The sequence below is a fragment of the Rutilus rutilus genome, assembly GCF_951802725.1.
Source record: "Rutilus rutilus genome assembly, chromosome: 2".
NCBI classification, from domain to species: domain Eukaryota; kingdom Metazoa; phylum Chordata; class Actinopteri; order Cypriniformes; family Leuciscidae; genus Rutilus; species Rutilus rutilus.
Window position 1 is genome coordinate 15,938,325 of NC_140210.1, and position 25,656 is coordinate 15,963,980.

A 25,656-nucleotide genomic window follows, 5' to 3' on the forward strand; every position below is an offset into this window, starting at 1 on the left:
CAAGCATTCATGTAAAGCGAAGGCATGTTTATATTTTTATTTCTTCAAAACGGGACAACTGAGTGGCGGTTATTATCTTCTACTGGGCTGTTTATAGTTACTTAGCAACGAAGTGTACTTTTCACCACTTCCGCTTCAGATGACAGCAGGGCAGATGGAAAGCGCCACACATTGCTGCAAATCGATTCATTTGAACGATTTCGAAGAACCGACTCAAATCATTCAGTGATTCTTTTAAGACAGGACAGGACGTAAAATTGTGTAATATAACAGTATATGATCATACACTTTTCAATAAAACTATGTGAAGACACATAACTGCAGTTTGTAGCTAGCATGCTCCAGAATATAAAACAAATATCAGCGCAAATAGTATAGTTTGCATTTACATTAAAAACTCCCTTAGCTTCAAAAGTTTGCGCTCAAAAACCCCCAATTATTTTCATAATTAAGAGTCATTTGTAACATTTACGCTATTTTGGCTATTAAAGTATTTTTTATCATCATTCCATGCCTCGGTTCACTGCGGTATCAACTCACTCATTGGTGGAAAAAATTTCCCGGTTCAATGATTCAGCAAATTGTTGACTCGAAAACCGTTCGGACAGATTTTGGTTTTGTTCACCTGTTCAACCGAATCATTTAAAAGATCCGTCTCAAAAGAATGATTGATTCGCACAAAACAGGCATCCATCACACAGCATTTGAGCACACGAGAGAATCCAGGTTTGCTAAGCAATGTACCATTTCGTAAGAAAACTTTTTTTTTCTTTTTTACGATTTTTTATTTATTTATTTATTTTATTTAAAGTTTATATGAATATGTGCTGCGCCTTTTAAAAAAGTATTACATTTTTGTCACTCCGTATGTTTTGTGTGTAAGATCTCGCAGCGCTCGTGCTCACTCTTGATCAAGTTCAACTAACGTTACACCTTACTGCGTTAAATAAGGTGAGATTTTCAGCCATACTTTTTTTTTTTTTTTACCATCAATAACTAAAATTGTGGTCCTGGTTCCACTTCTGTCTTTGAACTGGTTAAGATCAGATTGTGATTGTTTAAAACTACCATTTATGTTTCTGTTGCTCTTGCAAGTTATATTTAATAAATTTGTATAAATCCCTATCTATGTATCAGCTATATAATTTTTTTTTAAAGCAAAGTGTGAAGCATTTAATCAACTGAGGTCAAGGCACAGACCACAAATCAAACATCTTTAATTTTTGTCAACAGCTGTAAGCACCACATAGAAAAGAAAGAATTAACCCCCAAATAAATAAAGAAATCATGATTATAATTAAAAGGTGACATGTGCTTTGCTGGACATCAGTAGCAACTTCTTCTTTTTTTTATTTGCCATTTATACCATTTTAAGCTCAACGCTAAATGTTTCAGTGATGGAATGGTGCATGACAAGACAAATCATTTACAAACCAAGCATGCGGGTGAAATTAGTCTCAGCAGTGTTGGGGAGGAAATTACATGATTACGATGCTACAGAATACCATTTGAGGCAAGAAAAACCTCTGAAATATAACAGGAAAAACTTCTAATTTAGAAAAACATTCTTGTCCCTGACTTATGAGACCACAGTATTTCTGCCACGTTTAAAAATCATGATCTCACTGACGTACAATCTTCAAGCCCAACTGAAAACAGCCCCTTGTAATTCAAGGGCTCTTTTAATTCCATTCATCTTTTAGTTGGCTTTGCTGTGCGTTTCTGAGATCCTGGCGAAGGTTCGAGGGCTGATATGGGCGATATAATCCGTCTGGAACCGAGAATTTGGAGTGCGTCGCCTTTTCCTTTCACCTTGTGTGGTAAAGAATGCATCTTGGAAACGCATGCTGGATGCCGTGGACTGTAAAGGGGTGAAACAAACACATCAAAACATCATTCATGAAGAAAAACAGAACAGGACAATATTTTTTATATTTTTTTCATCATTTTTGTCCACCCATTGAAAGTCCAAAAATGTTCAAGCTTCAAAAAGGATATCATCCATAAAAGTAATCCATATAAATCGAGAGGTTTAATCCAGTTCTTGATGTGTTCTGAAGATGAACAGAAGTCTTGTGGGTTTGAAACAACATGCGTGTGATTCAATTTTGACAGAATTAAAAAAGTGACCCTTTCAAGAAAGAGTTCAGTAAGTGAGAACTCACCAAACGACCTTTGACTTTTTTGGGCAGGTCTTCATCCAGTGTATAAATGTCCTCTCTCTTCGCCAATACTTGGGATCCATCTTCAAATTCCACCTACAAGAACACAGGATATACCATGAATGATTAGAGAGGTACTGTAGTAAAGCAGCAGTACTTGAGAGAATACGTGTGAGAGTATATGTGTGTGTGTACCTGGTACATATATGAAGTGTTAGAGCCAAGGTACTTGGCTCCATAAAAAAGTCCATCAGGCCACTTCACCTGAACAGCCTCCCCCACTTCAGGAGGTCCAAGCTGGGTACAATCTCTGCTCTGCAGGGTGAAAGAGAATAGATTCCACTCAGACGCCGGGATTAAAAACTAGAAATATTGGGCTCATTCTTACCAACGCATGAGAATTTTCTGTGAAAAATAAGAGGCTGACAACTTTGTAAGCTTATATTTTGTATATTTAAGTTTGCATTCATCAGTTCAATGAAAACATGCCACAGATTATTCATTAGAACAACTACTGGCTAGCAGTGATAGAAACACTCACTACAATGTCTTCAGGGAATGTATCATTGCTGAATGAGCCATCATCAAACATGACTTCATAGAATGTTTGGGCCGTGACCTGGGTAACACGTGAGCTGTAGTAACGAAGATTCTTGTGTTTGGAGATCACTGTCTGGCCCACTTCTAATTCACTTCTGCTAACTTTCAATTTCTGAGGGGACAAAAAAAATCTTGATGTTAAAGGGTCAATTATGTGACAGTTTTTTCTGTATGAATTAATTTATTTATAAAAAAATATATATTTATAAATGGAAGAGCTCAACCGTACTTATAACCGCAAGAATAAATCTCACTGGTTCTTGCAGAAGCTTGAACACACGCAAGAATAAACTTCATTGGTTCACGTGTGTCAATCAAGCACGTGTGAGCTTTATCATATTTAATGTGCTCTATGTATGTGTGTTGATCAATGTTTATATGCGAGTAAACTAAAAACCTAAATAAAATCTATCCATCAAATAAAGTTGTCATGCCTTCAGAACACTTGGATTAGACGCTCGATTCATGTAGATTCCATTTACATGTCTTTATGAAGTTTTTGAAGCATCAACGTTTTGGTTACATGGACTGTTAATGGAGGTTTTATTAAAAAAATATCTTATTTCTAGTTCGAACATGAACAAAAGTATACATGGAATTACATGAGGGTGAGCAATGGATAACAGAATTTTCATTTTTGGGTGAACTAAACACTATACCATAAACTATACAAATTCATGATATTAATAATAAAATAAAATAAATCATATGTATGTACATACCGATAGGAGAAAAATAAAGTAGAACATTTGACATCTTATTTTTAACTTGAAATTTTAGATATTCTCTGAATTGCCCGGAAGTATTGCGGCTGTGAGTGTACTCACAGCACTGGAGCTCCGTGACTGGTGTCTGTGACAGGTGATAAAAACCACATATGGCCAATCATCAGGCTCCATGGGCACTCCAGCAGCGTGTGCACAGGTGACATGGAAAGAGGTGGGGCAACGGCCACATGAGCACTGAATACATGCTCCAGATAGCTTTTGTATCCTGTTACGGCAATATATACACTTCTACAAAGAGAAAGAAAGAGAAGAGAGAGAACGAGAGAGAACACATAACATAACACATTAAAGAATGCCAAGACTCATCGAATCATTGAAAGAGCAGTGTGTGTAAGATACATTCAGGTAACACTTTCAATAAGGTTTCATTGGTTACCATTAGATAACTACATTAGTTAACATGTAATGACAATGAACAATACTTCTAAAGCATTTATTAATCTTAGTAACAGCCTGGTAATGTTAATTTCAACATTTAGTCAAGTCAAGTCACATTTATTTATATAGCACTTTTCACAATACAGATTGTTTCAAAGCAGCTTTACAGAGATAACAGGAAAATAATGCAAAAAAGTTTGTTTCCAGAAGAAAATAGCGTCACAGTCCAGCTTAAGTAAGTTCAGTGATGTTTCATTTTTGTTTAAAAAAAGTTATTTAGTTCATTTATATATATAGCCGCTCTGGAGTAAACCGCGATGTCATCGTCCAGCTCAGTTCAGTTCTTGTATAATAGTGTCAATGCAGGCAGACTAATATTATTGTTGAATATTAAATTAAATGTAAAATTTAATGTCCCCAACTAAGCAAGCCAAGCCAAAGGCAACAATGGTGGAAAAAGGATACGGCCCGTATCCGGCTGACTACATCATGCGTTGTGGTCGTGTCTAGGCGATCCTAGATCCTCAGATTTACTATTACATTATTAAAATTAAAAGTTGTATCTGTCAATATTATTAAATGGACCTGAGCTAACATGAACTACCAATGAACAGTTGTATTTGCGTTAAAGGGTTAGTTCACCCAAAAATGAAAATTCTGTCAGTAATTACTCACCCTCATGTTGTTCCAACCCCGTAAGACCTTCGTTCATCTTCGGAACACAAATTAAGATATTTTTGATTAAATCTGAGAGCTGGATCACTCCTCCATAGGCTTCTAAGACATTATAACTTGCTGGCCCAGAAAATGTATTAAAGACATCGTTAATATAGTCCAAGTGACTCCAGTGGCTCAATCTTAAATTTATAAAGCGACGTTACGTTTAAACACTACGTGAAAAGACTCGAGGCCCAGAGAGAAGGAAATGAAAAGTGGAATAAAGTCGTTATTTTTGTTTGTTTTTGCGCACAAAAAGTATTCTCGTCGCTTTATAAACTTAAGACTGAGCCACTGGAGTCACTTGGACTATATTAACGATGTCTTTAATACATTTTCTGGGCCAGCAAGTTATAATGTCTTAGAAGCCTATGGAGGAGTGATCCAGCTCTCAGATTTAATCAAAAATATCTTAATTTGTGTTCCGAAGATGAACGAAGGTCTTACGGGGTTGGAACAACATGAGGGTGAGTAATTACTGACAGAATTTTCATTTTTGGGTGAACTAACCATTTAAAGGTGCCATGTGTAAAAATTTAGGTAAAAATATCCCAAAAATGAGCTACACGCATCAAAAGAATGAGAAGAAATAAGGGCGATGATGTCATTAAAAAAATGACAAGTTATAGTGCTGCAGAGATATCAACCTGAATTAGCAATAGCATTACTAGCCACGGCCCGACAGGTGTTGTAATACCAGTTTCGGCCATGGGAGGCGGTATGCGAGCAACATAACCACCACCAGCCCAACTGCAATACACGAATAACTCGCACGGCTTGTGGACGTACTTGAACCTGATGTCAATCGTGTGGAAAATACAGCCCACTACTACATTTCAGTTCAGGGAAGAGAGCGGAAGAATGGCTGAAGCCCTTGGCAAGAGACCCTTACCACCACCACACCCACCCGCTGCAGGGATAAAACGCGCTCGGAATCGCAAATAAAATCTGATAAAAAAAGGAACAGAACCAGAGTAAACATTGGCACTGCTTTCCATCGCTGGAGACAACTAATGGCCATGAAAGAAATGAGGTTCGACTCCGAACTTGCAACATTTCTGTTTATTATAACAACCTATATTATGTTTATTAAACGGCTTTCCTGAGGTAAATCTGACATAATTGTTCTCCAGCTATGTTATTGACCTCTTCACGCTGATAAAAAACACTGATTGGTAGATATTATGTATGAGGAATACATTTCGGTAAGTTGTAGCCTACTGTATCTTTCAACAGTGTTCGTGTTTTTTACTATTAGCTACTAGAGATGATCGGTTCACGTGCGCTAGGGATCTGTCACGTAACATTTACAAGCGCCAAAACGGTATTTATTGTTTGAATTGCGTAATAAAATTGACAGAATCTGAGAGCTGAAATTTTTTTTATATCATAACTAACCTGCTCTGTCTAGTCTGTCGGTCTCCATGTCCTCTTTGCTTCGGGATTTTTCTGTGCGCGAGAAAATTGATGTGTGTCGTGAGAGTGTGTGAAAAGTGTCAATTGCGTGTGTCTCACGGTGAATGCGTGATAGTTGGCAGCTCTGGTTACGTTGGTCAACATCAGCGAATGCTGTCTGTCAAATTAATGTAATTCAAACTAACGATAAAAATGTAATATGAACAAAACGAATATGAACATATTCACTGGTAAAGGTGAAGGGGAGTAGCTTGAAGATGTCATATTCATAGAGTAGACACACTTTCTGGAGGTATACTGCCCCCATCTGGTATGGAATGTGGAGTATGAATTGATTTTTTTTTACACATGGCACCTTTAACTAACGTTATCAAAATGTATAAATACTGTAGCAAATGTATTGCTCATTGTTAGTTAAATGTTAAAGCATTAACTAACACCAACTAATGGGACTTCACACCATACAGAGATGACTTTTAAGAAGCTGTGTCAAGATAAATACTTAATCATACTAAATTAACATGTTAAATTGACAACCCTAGAGTATATATTTATTTGTGTATGTCTCAGAAACTGTAGAGGAAAGTAAAACTAAAGAACGAGAGAGTAAAGTATTCTCTTTCAAACATTTGTTCGGTATCTCTCTATGGGAAATGCCCAGGGTGTGACCAATCCTGGAAGCACCCATTACACCACGTCTATCAGTTGACAGACCAATCACGACAGTGATGCGGGAGTCCCGCCTCCCTAATATATATCGCTGTTAGCGGTCCCCACTTCATTCTTGTTCTCTTCCCCTTGAAGATCTTATTTTGGAAGATATTCTCAGCAGATTTCCGGAAAGGTTTTTCTCAGTTATTCCCTCACGTTAAGTGGTGTGAAGGATTGGCAGATCCTGCCGCATTACGAGAATAATTGCAGATAAGATCCGATATCGAGAGGCACATTGTGTGAACTTGCTAATTCCCTGGTGTTTGGATCTCGATTATGATTATCGATTATGTCGACTGCAAGCCCATCCAGCAGCACAGTGAAAGGGAAAGATCCCTCTTGCCCATTTGTGCGGGTCTATGATTACTTCTAAGAACTCTCACCCTATGTGCATAGCGTGTTTGGGAGTAAGACACGAACAGGCTGTGCTCGCTAATCCCGAGTGCTGCCTGCACCACTCTCATTTCCCATCAAGGGTTTTAGAGCATCGTGTATGAGTCCTTAAAGGGGACCGGAGTCTTTCTGCGCCTCCCCCGGAGTTAGATGAGGATGCTCCTCAGCCCCGGTGCAGCTGGAGAGAGTTGATGGATGAGATCTCTCCTGAACTTCCTTCCCCTCTTTGAATCAGACCCCTTTGCGGGGGACAAAGAGGATGATGATGAGGCGATTGCTCGTCTCTTGGAAGAGGATGTTATCCTCCCTCCTAATCTTTCTCCTAGGCCCAGCTGTGCCATGGATAGTTTACACGTCAACTAAAAAACAAGTTTTGTTCGACCCCACGCTCTGCTTTCACTCACACATTAGTCAGACTGTCAAATCATGCTTCTTTCACCTGCGGAATATTGTTCGTATTCGCCCCTCTCTTACCTTTATAGATGCGGAAACTGTTATTCATGCTTTCATCACTTCCAGATTGGACTTCTGTAATTCATTATACAGCGAACTACCCACCAAAGCAATACACCGCCTTCAAATGGTACAAAACTCTGCTGCACGAGCCCTCACATATAATAAAAAATCTGCCCATATCACTCCTATCCTTCACCAACTGCACTGGCTTCCTGTCATAAACCGCATCCAATTCAAACTGTTAGTCCTAATATATAAAACCTTACATGGCCCGGCACCCAAATACCTTGTTGATTTTGTACAGCCATATGTTCCAACTCGGGCCCTTAGGTCTAGCACTGAAAACCTACTCGTGGTACCCCGGGTCAGACTCTCTACGGTGGGCGGTAGGGCTTTTAGTGTTGTTGGCCCTAAGCTATGGAATAAGCTGCCCCCGAATCTTCGTGCGACCGACAACATCCGGACCTTCAAAAAACAACTTAAAACTCATATCTTCAAGCTTGCCCAATAAATAAGTATCCTCAACACTGTTTTCTCAGTTCTATTTGCTACATACTTTGTCGTAATTGTATATTTTGATAAATAGTACAATATGTTTTTCTTTGATTCATGTCAATTGTTTGTCTGTTATAAGCAGATGGCCTTTGTATCTGTTTGCTTGCTGTTTGTTTGCTATTTGTATTGCATTGTGAAGCGACCTTGGGTTCTTGAAAGGCGCTATAGAAAATAAACATATTATTATTATTATTATTATGGATGAGTCCCCCTCCCCATACCAGGAGAATTGTATCTTATTGAGATGTGTAGGAGAGCGGCTGCTAAACACTCATTCGACTGGCCATCGAAGGCAAGAAGCAAGAAGGCCAGGGCGCGGAGATGGATTTATATGACGGGAAGAGGCTGCAGTCGCGCACTTCCCGGGTCAAACAGGGGATTCCAGCCATCCCAGCATGCGTCGCAGAGATGGGACATTTCTGGGACAAACCCTTCTCACATAGGGTGCCATTTAAAGGTTTCTCCTGGCTGGACGTGTGGGATGTCCAACCAAGTAATAGCAAGTGTGGCAAGTCACCTCCACCCCCCAATCGTCGTGCTGTCTGCCTCTCTTTAAAAAATGTATTACTGCTCTGCCCTGGTTGTGAGAGCCTTGAATGCCACCTCACTGCTCACAGAATATCAAGCTGAACTCATGGTGGAGATGGGGAGGCAGATTGATGCTGGGTCACCAGATTCAGTGTTGTGGGAAGAGATCTGTGTCATTACAGATCTCAACCTGCTGCGCTCATCTATAGGGGAGAAGTAGGCTTGGCCGTGGTGGGTGAAAGAGCCCTGGATTGGGTCTGTTAGGCTTGTCGGAGAGGGAGTTCCTTGATGCCCCTGTGGAGCTGAAATCCCTTTTCAGTGCTGCAGTGACAAATATGCGTCAACAGAGCGACTTATGCAAGAAGGATGGAGGTTGCCTTCAAGGGTGATTGAGATTATTCAGAATGTGAGAGCGGCTTCAACGCGCTCTGCATATGATCAGAAATGGAATGTGTTTGAGTGATTGTGTGCACAGACACATTGTTACTTTTCTCAGTTATGTTGCGGATGTGTTATATTTTCTGCAGGAACTTTTGGATAAGGACAGAGCCTTTTCAACTTAAAGTTTATCTTGCCGCAATTTCTGCGTGCCATGTGGGGATTGACAGGAACATCACAGGTCAACACCTGCTCGAGAGGTGCACGGCACTTGAACAGGGTTTCAATGTTTCACCTATTCCGCTGTGGGATCTGTCTGTGATCCTTAATGCACTATCTCAGCCCCCTTTTGAGCCTGTAGATAGTAGGGCTGCACGATTAATCGCAATTTCCATGTAATCGCACTTAAATCGAGATGGCTTATCGCGATTTTGAAATCGCAAATGCTGCGATTATTTTGTATGTGCGGCTTGTCATTGATGTGCGGCTCTGTAAACGCTGCTCCATCTGAAAGCACTGTGAGTTTAAATCACTTATAGTGTGCATTTGAAAAAGCAACACGCGTCAAACAGCTTTCCAAACATGAGAAGCATTTAATAACCTCTTGTCCAACAAAAGACAACATTTAACAACATGCTTTTACTCCAAACTCACTCCATAACGACAGTTGAGCAGCCTTCTGTGAGATGATGTGGCTTCTTACACAGAATAAGGCAGTTGTGTGTTTATTGGTCATGTTTAATCAATCAAAGCATTTCAATCTCCTGTTTATTCAGCTACAGCGATAGGGATTTCCTGGAATGACTGGCGTTATCTACTTCTGTGGCGGGGCATATTTGGCATGTCTGCACGAGAGCACCCTCTGGTGTTCAGATGGAGCAGCATTTACTACCGATCAGCCGCACTGCACCGACAAGCTGCGCATAAAATAATCACAGCCTTTGCCAAATCGCGTGCGGTTTCAGTGCGATTAATTGTGCAGCCCTAATAGATAGTATTAAAGGAGACATATCATGCTTTTAAATTGTTCCTTTTTACATATAAATCATACATTTGTAGTCTATATAAAGCGGAACTGCAATGCTTGGGTCTGAATTCTTCATTATTATAGCTCCACAGGCCTCTTTTCTACCCCTTTTCTGATGTGCGTCTGAGAGCAACTCGTTTTGGTGCAATTGAGACACTTCATACCCCGCCCCCTCTCCAGGTTGCAGAGGTTCAACTCCACCCCGTTCGGCCATTTTTGTAGTTTGATAGCAGAGATACGATTATCTAGCGGCACAGAAACTTTTTATTCACACGTTATTAACAAAATGTCAACAAGGGAAGACTTGTCCAGCCAGCCTTACATGTTCGAGCCAGAGTCGGAGCAGGAGCGAGATGAAAATGAAGACGACGAACCTGTAGAACAACGTCTTCATATGGATGTATCGCACTGGTGTGTACTGTATTTACACATGAAACTTTGGTCTTCCGACCTTTTACCACCGTGTCGATTTATTTTGATTAATATGTGCGAGGGAGAGAGAGCAAGACAGCGTCTAGTTTGGAGACGGTGATGTCTTGTTTACACTTTCGCCTGGCTCTGAAGAGAGAGAGAGAGAGTGCACGCGCGACCGGGTCTCTCTCTCTCTCTGCTCGTTCTTTCAGTTAAACATGCGCCCTTGTCACAAGCGCGGCAGTTTATCTACATTAGACGGTGTAATGAAGCGTGTGGGTTACTACATCCAACAACCGAACATTTTAACTTAAGTTACCCTCTCGTAACTTCTGCATCCTTTAGCTTGGACTACAAAATTGCAGCGAGAAATAAAAATGGCGGATTGCTCGAAGTGTTTGGCCGGAAGTCAATGTCCTTATTTGGCAGTTCCGCTGCAAATACTGTGACGTAATAGTTCAAAAAACGTCATAGATAACAGAAAAATCGGAACAGGTTGAAAAATATGACCAAAACAGAATATAAAGATATCAACGAAGCACCTGAAGAGAATAATTTCATATTTTGTGTACTTCTAAACACTCCAAATATACAACAAAATGCATTTAAGGGCTAAAAAAGTGCATTTGACATGATATGTCCCCTTTAATGTAAAGCTCCAATGTAACCCCAGTTTCTCTGATAACAGAAGTGAAGTATCTCACCACACTTCCCTCCTTGCAGTTGCATGGAGAAGAGATATGCTGAGAATGAAGTGGGGACCGCTAGCAGCGATATATACTAGGGAGGCGGGACTCCCGCATCACTGTCATGATTGGTCTGCCAACTAACAGACATGGTGTAATTGGTGCTTCAAGGATTAATCACGCCAGAGGTGTTTCCCATTGTGAGATACCTCACTTCTGTTATCAGAGAACCAGGGTTACGTAAGTTACCTAAAGTTGCCAATATTCATTTTAGCTTTAGTTCTACACTAATTTTCTAGATTAGAAATGTTCCTCCAAGAGACATTACATTTCTCATGAGCTCTTATGGGCCATTAAGACCCATTTGCACTTTATTTAGCTGTTTCTACTGTCTATGAGCACTCCACAAGATATGTTTGATTATAACATCTGGATGCTCAAAATTGGTCGTTTTAAACAGCTTATTGCACACGTAAGTTAATCACCGTTTTAAACTAATGCACTGCACACATCACGCGCACACAGAAACATTCAGTAGCGCAGAAATGTATTGTCAACACTGTTCTGTGATTAATCAATAAAATAGCTTAGAAACTGAAAAGTTCTTGCATATATTTCTTAGTAACTAAAACCCACACATGCACTAATGCATTCATATAAATGTAATCTTTACTGTGCTACTTTATCTGTGTCCGATTTAAAACAAGCTGAATCATTGAGAAATATAACGGCCCAATGACAAAATAACTGATAAAAATAAGTTGTTATGTAGAAGCAATAGCCTTGTGGGCAGCACTGTGTCATATGCCATTGCCATGGTTCTGGCTTATTTGTTCATTAATGACGTTATCAGCGACAGGTCAACGTCGACTCGACTTTAATCACATAAATGTCAACTTTTAATAAAAGTCGTTCAACCTCTAGTGTACAGGTTAGAAATACTTGTGAGAGCTAAATGTCCTCACTCATATAGTGAAATATTATGACAAACGACTAGTGAGGACATTTTACTGGTCCTCACTAGTTTAAAAAGGCTTATAAATTGGCCAAAACATGTTTTTATTTAAATCTAGTGTTTTGCACATGTTTCTGTGATTGGTAGGTTTACGGATAGGGGTTGGTTAGGTGATAACCTGAAATATCATTAACCTGATCAATGGAAGTCTATGCAATGTCCTCACTAATAGTCAAACAAAAGTGTGTGTGTTTATTACTCACCAGTTTATATCTCTGTACAGGTATGGCACTGATGTCAATAGGAGCTCTCTTCACCACATCTATGAACTTCACCTCAGGGAGACCCACCGCACACATCACATGGGCCCACCTACAACATGTATAATTCATGAGCCGTTTGACTCATACACTAATATCTAAGAACACTGGCTTTGCTGAACTCGTATTTGCTTATAATGTATATTTTAAATACTGGAGGATGTGTGTAAAAAGCATACTGAGTCTTCTGCTCTGTTTAGTATTTAATACAACACTATATTAGTATTAAGGGATCTGAATAAGGGAGCTTACCTGTCATCTGAGGTTCTCTTTAATGCACCTCCCCTCAGGTTACACAAACAGCATCCCTGGTATAAAACACACACAAAACAGATATAAGATATCAGCCATAATTTAACAAAGGCAAGCAAAACATACAAGTAGTCAATAAATGATACTGATACAGTAAATGTTGACTGGCTGCATGATTACTTACAGCTGCCAGGTCTCCGCTCACACATCGGTCACATGTCCACACTGGGCCAACATCATGAATAGAAACACCGTAGCAACCTATGGACCAATCAAACGTTTACATTCTCTACTATGCCAAACTATTTTTTTTTACAACATGCATTTTTTAAGGTTGTCAAAGTTAATGTGTATGCTTAAGATATTAATTATTAAATTTAACACAATCATTTATTTAACACACGTACATAATTCTGCTTTCAAAAATGTCAGAAATTAGATCATGAGATGAATTCAATTACTTTATTCTACTAACAGCCCTAAAGCATGGTACAAAAAAAATGGAATTGAAGTAAAAAATGTTTCTCTTACAGTTTATATATCTAACATTACTCTAGAAGTGAGCAGAAAAATATAAACATCAATTTAATACAAAGTAGAGTTATAGATAATATAATAAATTAGCTATATTAAAGCCAATTATTTAATTTAATAAATAGCAGTTTTTTAATCATGATTAAAATCAAATAAAACTAATATAAATGAATGAAAAATTAATATAGTATGCATGGTATGAATGGGTCTTTATACACAAAATTAATATTTCATAATTTAATATTTATAACTTTCAAATTAAATAAATTATAAAAGCTACCATTAATTTTTTTTTAAAGAAATTAATACTTTTATTCAGCAAGGATGGAGTAAACTGTTCAGAAGAGGCAGTAAAGACTATTACATTAATACAGAACATTGCTATGTCAAAAACATGCTCTTTTTTACTTTCTTTCATCAAAGAATCCTTAAAACATTAATATATCATCACAAAAATATTAAGCAGCACAGCTGTTTCTTGAGAACTAAATCAGCAAATAGAAGGATTTCTGAAGGATCATGTGACACTGAAGACTGGAATGATGGCTGCTAAAAATTCAGTTGCATCTCAGGAATAATTTTATATATATATATATATATATATATATATATATATATATATATATATATATATATATATATATATATATATATATATATATTAAAATAGAAAACAGTTATTTTAAATTGTAATATTTCACAATATTGCTGTTTTTACTGTATTTTGAACACCAGAGACTTCTTTAAAAAAAAGATTAAAAAAATTACAGACCCTAAATGGTTTTATATTATTTAATAATTAATTATATTTTATAAAGTCCAGGTTTCCCTTGCCAGAGGATCATGATATTTGGGGCTTTTTCAGTTGTTAATTGTGTTGTTACGTGATCTCAGTGACGTACTGGCATGAACTTGAACACAGCAACTGTTGCAGGCCACAAGAGGACTGGATCCATCCTCCTCCAGTAGTGTGTTCGAAGGGCATGGGCCCTCCTGGTATGCAAAGCAAATTTCAGGGATCAGAGGTCGCGATCTCAAGCCTGCCACCTGTGAACACGACCCCTGAGACTCTGTGGCAGGATTCATCAAGACATCATGCCTTCTTTCCTCTAAATTCTCAGGCTGTGAGAAAAAAACAAGAGTTTGAAATAAATGTTTTTTGCATCACATAGCACATATACACAACCAGATTAGTACCTAGTTTCTGTCTCCATAAGTTACCTGATAGTATGGCATGAAAAGGGTGCAGACAGCACAGTGAGGAGGAGTTTGAGCTGCAGCTGTGTTGTATTCTCGTTCATATTGAAGATGAGCTTTTCTCTGTTGCCACAGATGCACTAAAGGCTTTGCCCATTCCTCAGTTTCTGGCTCCTCTTCTTTAGTTTCACACTCCTCTACAGTCTCTGAGACACACACACACAAATAAATATTTACTCTAGGGCTGAAAATTTCATTTAGTATTCTAATTCTTTAACTTGACACAGCTTTTTTAAAGTGCAATGCATGCACGGAGTGAGATGCTGAAAAGCAGCGGGACACAACAGCCAATACATCAGTCTGCTTGCCTTGTGTACATAGATTAATCATTAAAAATACCACAAACAGAATGCAACAACGCATTATTAGTGTAATTCTGTCCTATGACAACAAGCAGTTTAATAAATGGTACTTACACTTTTAAAACCATTACAATATGTTACAAATCAGAATAACATTTTTGTTACTTTTCTTATTTTTTTCATTCATAATTGTAAGCTATTTTTTGCTCATAATAAAGTAAAAGTGGTTAAACATCCACCCTCATCACTGGCAGCCTGCTGTTTCACAGCACTGGGAACTGCTCTTGCAGTGGGCTTTCTGAGGGGGTGACGCCAACTCTTGGTAGTCTTCTTAACAGTTTGCATGTGATACTATGAGAGCAAAAAAGAGAGAGACAAAGAGGAGGTCAGTGAAAGAGACCATACACTTTTCCCGAAAACATTGTTGCTACCTTTATTGTGCATGTGTATATACAGTATGTGCACATTTATTAATGCGGTAACACTTTACAATAAAGTTAACATTAGTAAATGTATCAACTAACATGAACTAACAATGAGCAACACATTTGTTACAGTATTCATTAATATAAATTGTTCATGTTAGTTCACAGTGCATTAACTAATGTTAACAAATACTACTTCTGATTGTAATGATGTATTAGTAAATGTTGAAGTTAAAATGAACTAAGATTAATAAATGCTGTAGAAGTATTGTTCATTCATAGTTCATGTTAAATAATGAAACCTTATTGTAAAGTGTTACCATTAATGCTTTGGCACTGTAAAGCTTTGTTTGCAAGGCATGAAGGTGTGAACAGTAATTAAATAAGTGTTCTGATGTATGAGAAAACGTTCTCACAAAAACAAAAACAAAATCACTGGATTCACAGCAAATTAATATAAATTACCATTCAAAAGTTTGGGGTCAATAAAATTAATACTTTTAATAAATTAGCAAGGATGCATTACATTGCTCAAAAGACACAGTAAAGACTTACATTGCATTTTAGCAATGTAAGGGGTCGAGAGTATTCTGAAAATATATAAGTTTCCAAAAAATAAATAAATAAATATATATATATAATATTACACATATATTAGTAGTCAACAATTGAAGTGGATCAAAAAAGTTCAAAGTTGTCCTAAGACAAGAACAGGTATTGTTCAAAATTCATGTATAACTTTGATGAAAAGTTTTGATCCACTTCAAATGTTGACTATATATATATATATACAAATATTAACTACTGTATAACATAAATAATAAAATATACACAAACAACAACAAAAGTTAGCAAAATGTCTTGTCACTGTGGTCGATGTTGTTTGGGACAGAAGCTCAGAACAAAATACTGAAGAATACAGGATGTACTGCTTGTCATGGTGTAGCACCAGAACTCACTGTACAGACTTCCCCTGGCTCCAGGCCCGTTTCCACATACTCAGGGTCACTCATGGCATTCTCCTCACTGGATTCACTGCTGCTGTCCGCACCCTTATCTCCCGATTCACACGAATCAGAGTCGCTCACAGACCCATCATGCTCTGACTTCACACCTTCGTAATACTCCTGCCCTTTAAACTCTTCCTCCTGAGTTTCCTGAGAGCCTGTCTGCTCACCGAGCACACAAGCTACAGCTGGTACCATCTCGACGTTCTGCTGCTTGAGATCTATAGGGGTGTTTAGAGCAATGTCTGCACCAGAGCACTGCATGGGAATGGGCTCCAGGTTGGTCCAGGTCTGGGTGCATGGTGACGAGTTTGGAGAATCTGGGAACTTTTCTTGTTGGCACCCTGATTCAGACCACATGGTGTAGGGCAGAGAGTCATGGGAATATTCTGTGAGACTGTTTACACCTGTGGTAAGACCCATTACCAACTCGGGCTGCAAGCTCTCAATTAGCACTGCAGGATTCTGGGAGCTGAGGTTTTTCCAAATGGTGAAGGGTTTGGACTCCACGAAGGGGCCATGGGAGGATGTGAGAGAGCTGGACTGCTCTTCAAGAGACATAGAAGTTTGTTTGTCCCCTCCTTCTGCTGAGTTATTAGAGTTGCAGGCATCTATAAAATCCATGTCTGCTACTGTAGGACGTTGTAAAATACTGTGAGTAGTGATTTTAAACTGCGAAATTGACTCATGTTGAGTGGATGGGCATGTGTGTTTATGTCCTTCCTGTTTGGACTCCTCTGGTGGCTCCCACTGTGACACCAAAGAAGGAGATGCTGGTTTTGCTATAAAGGTGTCTGAGATTGAGTTATTGAACAATTGGCTCACACCTTCTTGGGGTACAATTGGCCAACTGGGACAAGCTTTTTCAGAACAAGTCCCCACATCACCTGTTATAACAGGAAGTGCGTGTGATTTTTCCAGAAGGAGAACAGGTACAGTACTGCTCGGACTGTGAGGTCGGTGATTTGCGGCGTCGGGTCGTACAGCGAGAGTCAGCGAGGGCATTTCCGGTGCGAGAGAGTGAGGATTGACTCTCTCATCTGTGAGCTCAGGCATTAGAAGAGGCATTTCACAAAAAGGGGCAGTCTGGATTTCAAAGTTTGTTCTGTTCTCCAAGGTTTCTGAATCCTGAAGAGTAGAGTGTAGACGGATCGAGCTTTGCTCCTTGTAAAGTGCTGATGTGCCGTAATCGATGCTGCTCTCAGACAAGATATCGGCGACCGTCTCTTCCATTTCAATTTTAGCCTGTTGGGAATCACTTTCCGAAAATAAAACCGCAGCACCAGTAGAGCTACGTCTCTGTGAATGGGTCACAGGAACAGAAGGTGCACTTATTCCTGAGACAGATTCACAGTCTGTTTGATTAGGACTTTCAGCAGTTCTTTCTGAGTCCAGAGTCACATCCACAAGGATGTCACTCTCTGAGGTTGGTTCAGATCCAGGCTTTGCGGTGGAGACTGTGTTTGTGGTTACTTGACCTTCATCCAAATGTACAGACGTCTGGGAGCTTGCATGACCTGGATCAGGGTTACTCTGACTGGATGTGGAGGTGAGTGGAGAAGTCGAGAGTCGTTCAGGTGAAGCATCTTTGACTTGTGAGGTAGAGTGGGCCAGCAAGTCACTCTCCACTCTTGTTACTTTAACAACACACATTTGTCGACATGCACCAGTGAGCCCTAAAAAGACAAAACAAGTGTCATGAAACAATAAAACAGTTTTTTTGAGATATACACAGACATGTAGGTTTTGAACGCACACTACTGTTAAAAAGTTTGGAGATTTTTCTAATGTTTTTAAAGTAAGTCTCTTGTGTTCACCAAGGCTGCATTTATTTGATCAAAAATACAGTAAAAAAACTCTTTTCTATTTTGATGATGGCAAAACTGAAATTTCAGCAGCCATTACTCCAGTCTTCAGTGTCACATGATCCTTCAGAAATTATTTTAATATGCTGATTTGGTGATGAAGTAACATTTCTTATTATTATCAATGTTGAAACTGTGATACTTTATTTTTCAGAAATCTTCGATGGATAGAAAGTTCAAAAGAAAAGCATTTGAAATATAAATCTTTTGTGATATTATAAATAACTTTACTGTCACTTTTGATCAATATCAGTATTATCTTACTGACCCCAAACTTTTGAACGGTAGTGTACATTTAATTTTAAGAAGAAATCAATTCATTTAGAGCATTTTGTTTATTTTTTTTGACATGCCTGTAACAGAAGAGAATCTGATGAAACAGAGATCACAAATGTTCATTTGCATTCTGTAAAAACGTGGTGTTGTGATAACTAGGACTGAAATAAAATGCTGTCCGATACTGATACTGTCGAACACAAACGGTATCTGTCCTTAATGTGACTGTTAACAGATCACAGATTATATTCAAGAGTCAATGCCACAGAAAATAAAAATGCACATTTATCTACATGTATTTCTAAATCAGAGAACAAATGCAAACTGCTAGGCTTTGTGTATTTGTGGAATATATTGTGAACTTACAAAAATAATAAGAGATACTAGCCTTTTAATTCAGTTGGGAACTGCGATTCTTTTTGGCGTTTCACTGGGTCTTCCTCTTCATTGTCTTTTGATGTTAAAGCTGCCCCTCTACTCCTCCGACTTCCTCCCTTCACTGGTGCGGTGTCCACAGTCTTCAGTCGTTTGGAGCATGTGCGTGGAAAATGGAGACTTGATACAAAAAAAATACAAAAAAAAAACTAATTCACATGCTGTCCAAGATTGTTAACTGAGCCTGTCAGTAAATAACCATAAACAAATCTTTATAGTGATTGACCTCTGCATTAAAGATACAAAAAAAAAAGAAAGATTCACATGCTGTCCAAGATTGTCTTTTCATACAATTAAATTATTTGACAGAAACTTCTGTGCTCTAAATCTCTCACAAATCTTTAAACAGTTTGACAATCTCTATTAAATTTTTGCTACATATTAAATATCAATTTTAAAATTAAATATAAGTTTAAAGGTATAGCGGAGGATTTTCCAGAATTTTAGAAAAGAACCGCCCTCTCCACTTTTTGAAAAAATGCACATGCGCAACACTCTACCTGCTCCCGAGAGGGAACGCCTATTAAAACGTGTGCACGAGAGAGCATGCAGGAGCTAATCATAGCTTACATTAACTTTTACTAGCAGTGATTTTAAATGGATTTCTCCAAATAGCATGCCAAACTTTGCCTGTCAAGTAGAAACTTCGCGACTGAGGCATCAGTGGGAAGCCTAACCTGTGTTTTGAGCGCACGCCATCGTGTGAATCGTGTGCACGAGCACATACGACGGCCTTACGTAAACGTATCACCAGAATGATTGACACTTAGGAGGACCAATAGTCTTGATGATCCACCCGGAAAAAGAAAATCCTCCGCTATACCTTTAAATATAAAAATATTATCTAATGCTATTAGCACTTAGTGCAAGTAGCTGATGCCTTATAAATAATTTATCCATGCACATCATTAATTTTTTTTAATTCATTCATCATTTTTTATCAAAAATGTTAACCTCCCCTCCCCCTCAAAATGGCATCTGCTCTCTTCATGACGTACAGTATGTCTCGGAGGAGCGTGGGAATAAAAATCCACAACTGACTGCAAACTAGCATTCAGATCTGCCTCCATTTAGTTTGCAACGCCCAACTTACATAGATTCAATCACATACATTTTTTTACTAATTCCAGAAGCCGAATTCCATTTCACTCGTTTCAATAGGGAAGAAAAGACCTTGGCAACCTCCGTTTCATGCCGACTATTAACAGACTTATTTTTGGCTCAAACTGTTGTAGTTGACCTGACCATAGAAGACGACAGTATACATTAATACTAGCTAGCCCTTGTTGAAACCCTGATAATACCTTGTGGTGGAGGGTGCTTTCCTGCGACGTCTCTGAAGCCAGCTCTGCAGCTCTGGTGTGGTGCTGGGTGTGGCCAGGGTGTGATCCAATGAGCATGAGTCTTTCCCTTGTGTCCAAGCCTGATAGCGTTCCGGCTGGAATCGTCTGACAAACGGATCCATGGAGATCTTCACCATGTCCTTACTGCATGTACACTGCAAGAGGACACAAAAGTAAAGTGTGAAATGTTCACTGGCTGAAGATGAAGGAACAGTACCATGAAGTTGCCAGATTTTCATCAGCAACAGCTGTTATTATGTGCTTCTTAGTACCTGCGTAGCAACTTTTCCATAATTAATCCACCGGAGACTGGCAAAATTGGTGGATTCGGCACAGTTGAAGCCGTGGTTGAAGCCAGCGTGGTAACCATAGGGAAATGTGATCATAAACTCCCCTGCTTCCTGTGTTATCTATAAACATATATCAGTTTATTGTGAAGACATACAAGGAGAACTGAGACGCAGCAAAATTATCCTAAAACTAAAATAGTTGTAAATTGATTCTAAAAGACTGTGGATTGCCTTATCAAATGGTATGCTGTATTTCTTTAGTACAGAGGGGGATATCAGTGTCATCTTGTGTCTCAGGAACGCCTCACAGCTTTTAAAGCTGTTAGGAAAGAAACCTAAGGACAAAGACACATTTATCACACCCAGTACAACACAGTGTATATATGCAGCACATTCCTTTAAAAGACAACTTTATAGTTCTACTTTAAAGTTTTTACCTATAGCAAGACGCTCTAATCTCTTCCCGTGTTCTGGAGGGATGGCATACCTGTGAAATTTATGTATTTATTTATTAAGAAATGGGAAAATTCCTGGTCCTCAGGAGAGGTACAAGAAGAAAAAAGTCCAAACAGATCTATGCATGCTGAAGAAACACAGAAAACCACAGCGAGCCCTACCAGGATTTGGGCTCGCCAAAGTGCAGGTAGTTAATGCTGTAGAGGTCCATGTCCTCCGTGTGCCAGGAGAAGCTGGTCTTCCACATGCCAAAGTACAGATAGGGCGTGTTTACTCCCTGAATGGACACACCACAGTCCTCCTCGATTACGTCCAAGATTGAGTTCAAGTGCCCGATGTTCCATTCTTCAATGTCCTGAGATAAGAGGGGCAGTAACAGTAGGTCAACTCCTTACCAGTATACAGCACAAATAAGAAAGTAACATGGTACTACCCATACTTTTTGGATATTCATTTTTATAGATGTTAATTTCCGATTTTTTTTATATTTGTATGTGTATACCTCAGATTTATATTAAAATACCATGTAAATATCCTGGTAATTCATTATGGTAATCATTCATGGTATATTTCAAAGCAGTGAAATTTCACAATACTCAATAATAATTTCAATGACAGCAAAAGAATAACTGAATGAACTGAATGAATAGCAAACAATATTCCATGAGCACACTCCCATTTTAAATATTTATAATAATAGTAACACATTAAATCAACACAACGGCATGAGGCTTTCAACTATTTCTCAATTAAACACACTATTGCGAAAAGTTGCTAAAACTTGCTTTTTGGTAATCATCCAAGTAAACAGTCAGAAAAAAAGAAAAAAAAATTACCTTAAAAACAATTTTCTCTTTTTCTTGTTAATAATGTTGTTAAATGAATTCTATAAAAATAACAGTAGTAAGAGCAAAATAGACTATTGTAGTGTGATTTAGTAATAATAGCGGTTGTAGGGATTTAGTGGCAAAGTACCAGTACATATTTCTGAAATCCTTTTTTTAACTGCAACCAGTCAAAAACACTGTTATCCTTTGTTATAACACATATGCCATTCACATGTTACGCTGGACGTTCAGTGGACAAGAACTGTTCTCCACCTGCACCCTCACCTCATCATAGAGCGTGCCGCTCACATCAGCACCATAGATGGGCGAGACAAAAGTGAGATTCTTCCAGTATTTCCTCTCCAGGTCTTCATAGTTCAGGTAGCGAGGTGTGCAGTACCTGAGTAGGTAAATCACACATCTCCAGATGGCCTTAACGAATATAGGTCAATCCATAATTTAAAAGAAAACTCATTACAGAGTGCATTAGAAGTCCAGCACATAACAATAAATAAAACAAGGAACCAAATTTGAGGTGTTTGTAAACTGTATGCCATTTCATGACACAACAACCTGCCTTATATCTAAATGTAGGTTATGGCTGACCACTTTAAAAAGAAACTGACAGAATGTGCATACTCTGCAAAGAATATATACTGCATGCACCTACTGTGTTTAAAAGAGTAGAATAACAGTATGCTACTTTGAACCGGATGTGCATTTTTGTGTTTGTCACTTACATGTCACTGTTGGCCAGTCTACGGAATTCTTGCACAGTGAGTGGTTTCTTCTGGATGTTGTACTGGGTGAAGAGTCCTGATTGGCCAGCTACCATCTGCTGAATAGGTGCTTGGATGACAAAATCATCAATATCATCGTAATTGCGACGTGGCTTCCAGCCCTTGGGTGGAATTACCTGTGGAAATAATTAAGATCTAATGTAAGAATTAGGCGAAAATGCATGCACACACGCGCACACACACACACACACACACACACACACACACACACACACACACACACACATACATATATATATATATATATATAGTCAAACCAAACCTTCAACATTTCTCACATTATCACAGTTTATTTGCTATAGTTTAGAAAATGGTAATAAAATATGACAAGAACTCAGAGTTATCAAATCATTTGATATTTCACTGGTTTTGGCTCATCCTTCTATTAGACTGCCTCACAAATGAATTGGGTTGAATAGCTGTCAGCTGTTTAATTTAAGTACACAATTAGATGATACCAATTTAGGTCAACCAATTACCAAGCAATGCTTAATCTTTTTCAGTCTGTGGTGTAAAAAGGTCGCATTAGCAATTAAAGAAAACCTTTTTTTTTATACATTTTACTGGTAGTCCACTGTATGAAGAATCTTTAGGTATAATATGTCACAGTTTACTTTATTTTGCTTACATAAATGAACTAGCCTATAGTGTCTTGCACTCACTAGTAAAAAAAAAATATCAAAACTTACATCTGGTGTCTGAATAATAATTATTGGGTTGACTGTATATATATATATATATATATATATATATATATATATATATATTTAAGAAGAGTTCAGATGCAAAAGCCTCTAAGTGCCATCTGAAATTTTCTTCTAGAATGATCATTTTTATCAAGCTTGTATATTTAAGTTCAGTAATTTCACTTAAATGACAATAAATAGGTAATTTGCATTGCCATTTAGGCCTAAGTGAAATTACTGCATTTAAATATACGAGCTTGATAAAAATGATCATTCTAGAAGAAAATTTCAGATGGCACTTAGAGGCTTTTGCATCTGAACTCTTCATATATATATATATATAGTACTGTGCAAAAGTCTTAGGCATGTTAATATCCCCACCCCAAAAATGTCCCCAAAAATGGTTTTAAGTCCGTCACTTTTGCTGTAGTGTGCCAGTAGGAAATACCAGTTTACATTTCCAAACATTCTTTTTGCCATTAATTGTAATAATCCAGTGAGATTTGTGTATGCACAAGGAATCTGACAACAGCCGGTATGATCTGATCTCACCATCATCGAGTCCGTCTGTGATTACATGAAGAAACAGAAAAAGGCAGGAAGGTTTCTTCAAGCATCTCAGAGACGTTCCCGCAGTTCTTCTGGATTTAGTCTGTCTCAGTTGTTTCTGTTTCTTCATGTAATCACAGACGGACTCGATGATGGTGAGATCAGATCATACCGGCTGTTGTCAGACTCCTTGTGCATACAGAAATCTCACTGGATTATTACAATTAATGGCAAAAAGAATGTTTGGAAATGTAAACTGGTATTTCCTACAGACACACTACAGCAAAAGATATAAATAACTGACTTAAAACCATTTTTGGGGACATTTTTGGGGTGGGGATATTAACAAGCCTAAGACTTTTGCACAGTACTGTATATATATATTATTTTTACTATATTATTATAATTATTATATATTAGAGCTGTGAGCTTTTCACTATCCATCATCACATACATAAACATACAAGCATACCAACCTTGGCCAGACCAGCACGATGTGCTCCCTGAGACTCCATGTACACCAGGTATTGGTTGAAGTCCATAAACTCCTCCATGGTAGGTCTGAAGGTCATGATCTTACAGGCAGGGTTAGCCAGGGCACTTTCCCCAACACCTGCCATCCTGACCTCTCCCTCCAGCCTCCCAGAGGGTCTACCTGCAGAGCACACTGTGTTGCAACTAGACGTCCCCCTCACAATATTGATCATGCAGTAAAACACGCACAAATATTGTGTTCAACCTAGTTTGGGTGTTAACGGCTTACATGCATATGACTGACTGTATAGCCATTCTAATTATTTTCATACAATGATTTTGGTCCACCTGACTAGGATTTCATCACTGCCAGTCAAACCTACAGATATCCTCAAGCAGGGTGTATTTACAGCATACTTCATTTCTGAAGAAATTTACCATTAAATCATATTTGTGCCATTAAATCAGCCCTATTTACCACTTAATTCAATATGACTGCACAATGCAGCAAGCCTGTGACTGTCATTTACAAACGTCTAGTAGAATGAGTTTTAATGCAGGCCCACTCCCATAATCTGCTGATAAAACATAAACCAGAAAAAGACGAGCTAGACAAAGGTGAAATATACATATACAATCTCGTCGCATGAAGTCGCAGGAAGTGTAAACCCCCTGCGTTATGATTTTTATCGTTCAAACTATATTGTTTACTGTACTCAGATAGGTTTATTTACAGTTAGCTCATTAGCTGCTAGAGTGACTATATTAAATGTCAACTAGTGTCGTTGTCAAAGTTCTTCTCTGAGCCAATAATAACAAGATGAAGCTACTTATGTGCGCATAACACATCTGTGCTCTGTTCGCTGTATAGATTAGAAATACCTCAGTGAAGTGTGATCGTGGGCACGCAGTCTAGTCCCTTTAAATCCCCCAGCTGTACTTCATGACAGCTCTCTTCTCTCACACGATTTCATGTCTGCCTCTCTTCATCTCGCTAGGGCTTCAGACAGACTAGCGCCACCTGGTGGCCTGTATGTATGCCATACATTGCACTACATCACAACAACTTTTAAATCTGAGGGGTGAGGTTTAGTTTTGGGCATAGAAAATGATGGAATCAGACACACCACAGCGATAGTCAAGACTGTTTGCCTAAAAAAAAGTAACGTTACACTGAGTAAGTAAAATAGTTAAGAATAATGTATTTAAGTTATAGGTCTATGGATTTGGGGGGGAAAGGCCAGAACTCTATTGTTTTGTCTTCAGTAACTTAACTGAACACACACACACAAAAGAAAAAAAACATACAATGGATTTATATTGTGCATTTATATTTTGAATGTGAATTATATCAATTAATTATAGTGATCGATTTTTACTTTTGAGCACGTCCCTGG

General features: G+C 38.4%; 1 protein-coding gene across 4 annotated transcripts; it reads right to left on the minus strand.

The window, feature by feature from the left end:
• Window positions 1-1,200: 1,200 nt before the first annotated feature.
• On the minus strand, window positions 1,201-25,254 carry kdm4c (lysine (K)-specific demethylase 4C). 4 transcript variants are annotated; one of them, XM_084395114.1, is made up of 22 exons: window positions 25,142-25,254; window positions 24,262-24,440; window positions 22,491-22,666; window positions 22,036-22,150; window positions 21,085-21,278; window positions 20,905-20,954; window positions 20,699-20,802; window positions 20,450-20,587; window positions 20,139-20,332; window positions 18,788-18,954; window positions 16,211-17,934; window positions 15,066-15,177; window positions 14,489-14,670; window positions 14,170-14,389; window positions 12,918-12,994; window positions 12,734-12,789; window positions 12,425-12,533; window positions 3,590-3,778; window positions 2,704-2,874; window positions 2,358-2,477; window positions 2,166-2,258; window positions 1,201-1,861 (listed from the first exon to the last, which is right to left on the minus strand). In XM_084395114.1, exons 2-22 carry the CDS (start codon window positions 24,403-24,405, stop codon window positions 1,700-1,702), a joined length of 4,497 nt encoding a protein of 1,498 aa, XP_084251240.1. In that variant the 5' UTR covers window positions 24,406-24,440; window positions 25,142-25,254; the 3' UTR covers window positions 1,201-1,699. The 4 variants fall into 4 exon arrangements, with proteins under 4 accessions (XP_084251240.1, XP_084251242.1, XP_084251241.1 ...); XM_084395116.1 differs by having other exon boundaries at window positions 22,036-22,182; window positions 25,142-25,237; XM_084395115.1 differs by lacking the exon at window positions 2,704-2,874.
• Between the last annotated feature and the right edge of the window lie 402 nt (window positions 25,255-25,656).

Coding starts and splice junctions, on each gene's coding strand:
- kdm4c (XM_084395114.1), bottom strand. CDS start 24,405: ATGGCAGGTGTTGGGGAAAGTGCCCTGGCTAACCCTGCCTGTAAGATC. Junction 22,151..22,490: donor AGACTGGCCAACAGTGACAT/GTAAGTGACAAA, acceptor TTACCTACTCAG/GTACTGCACACCTCGCTACC. Junction 18,955..20,138: donor AAAGCACCCTCCACCACAAG/GTATTATCAGGG, acceptor TTTTGTATCAAG/TCTCCATTTTCCACGCACAT.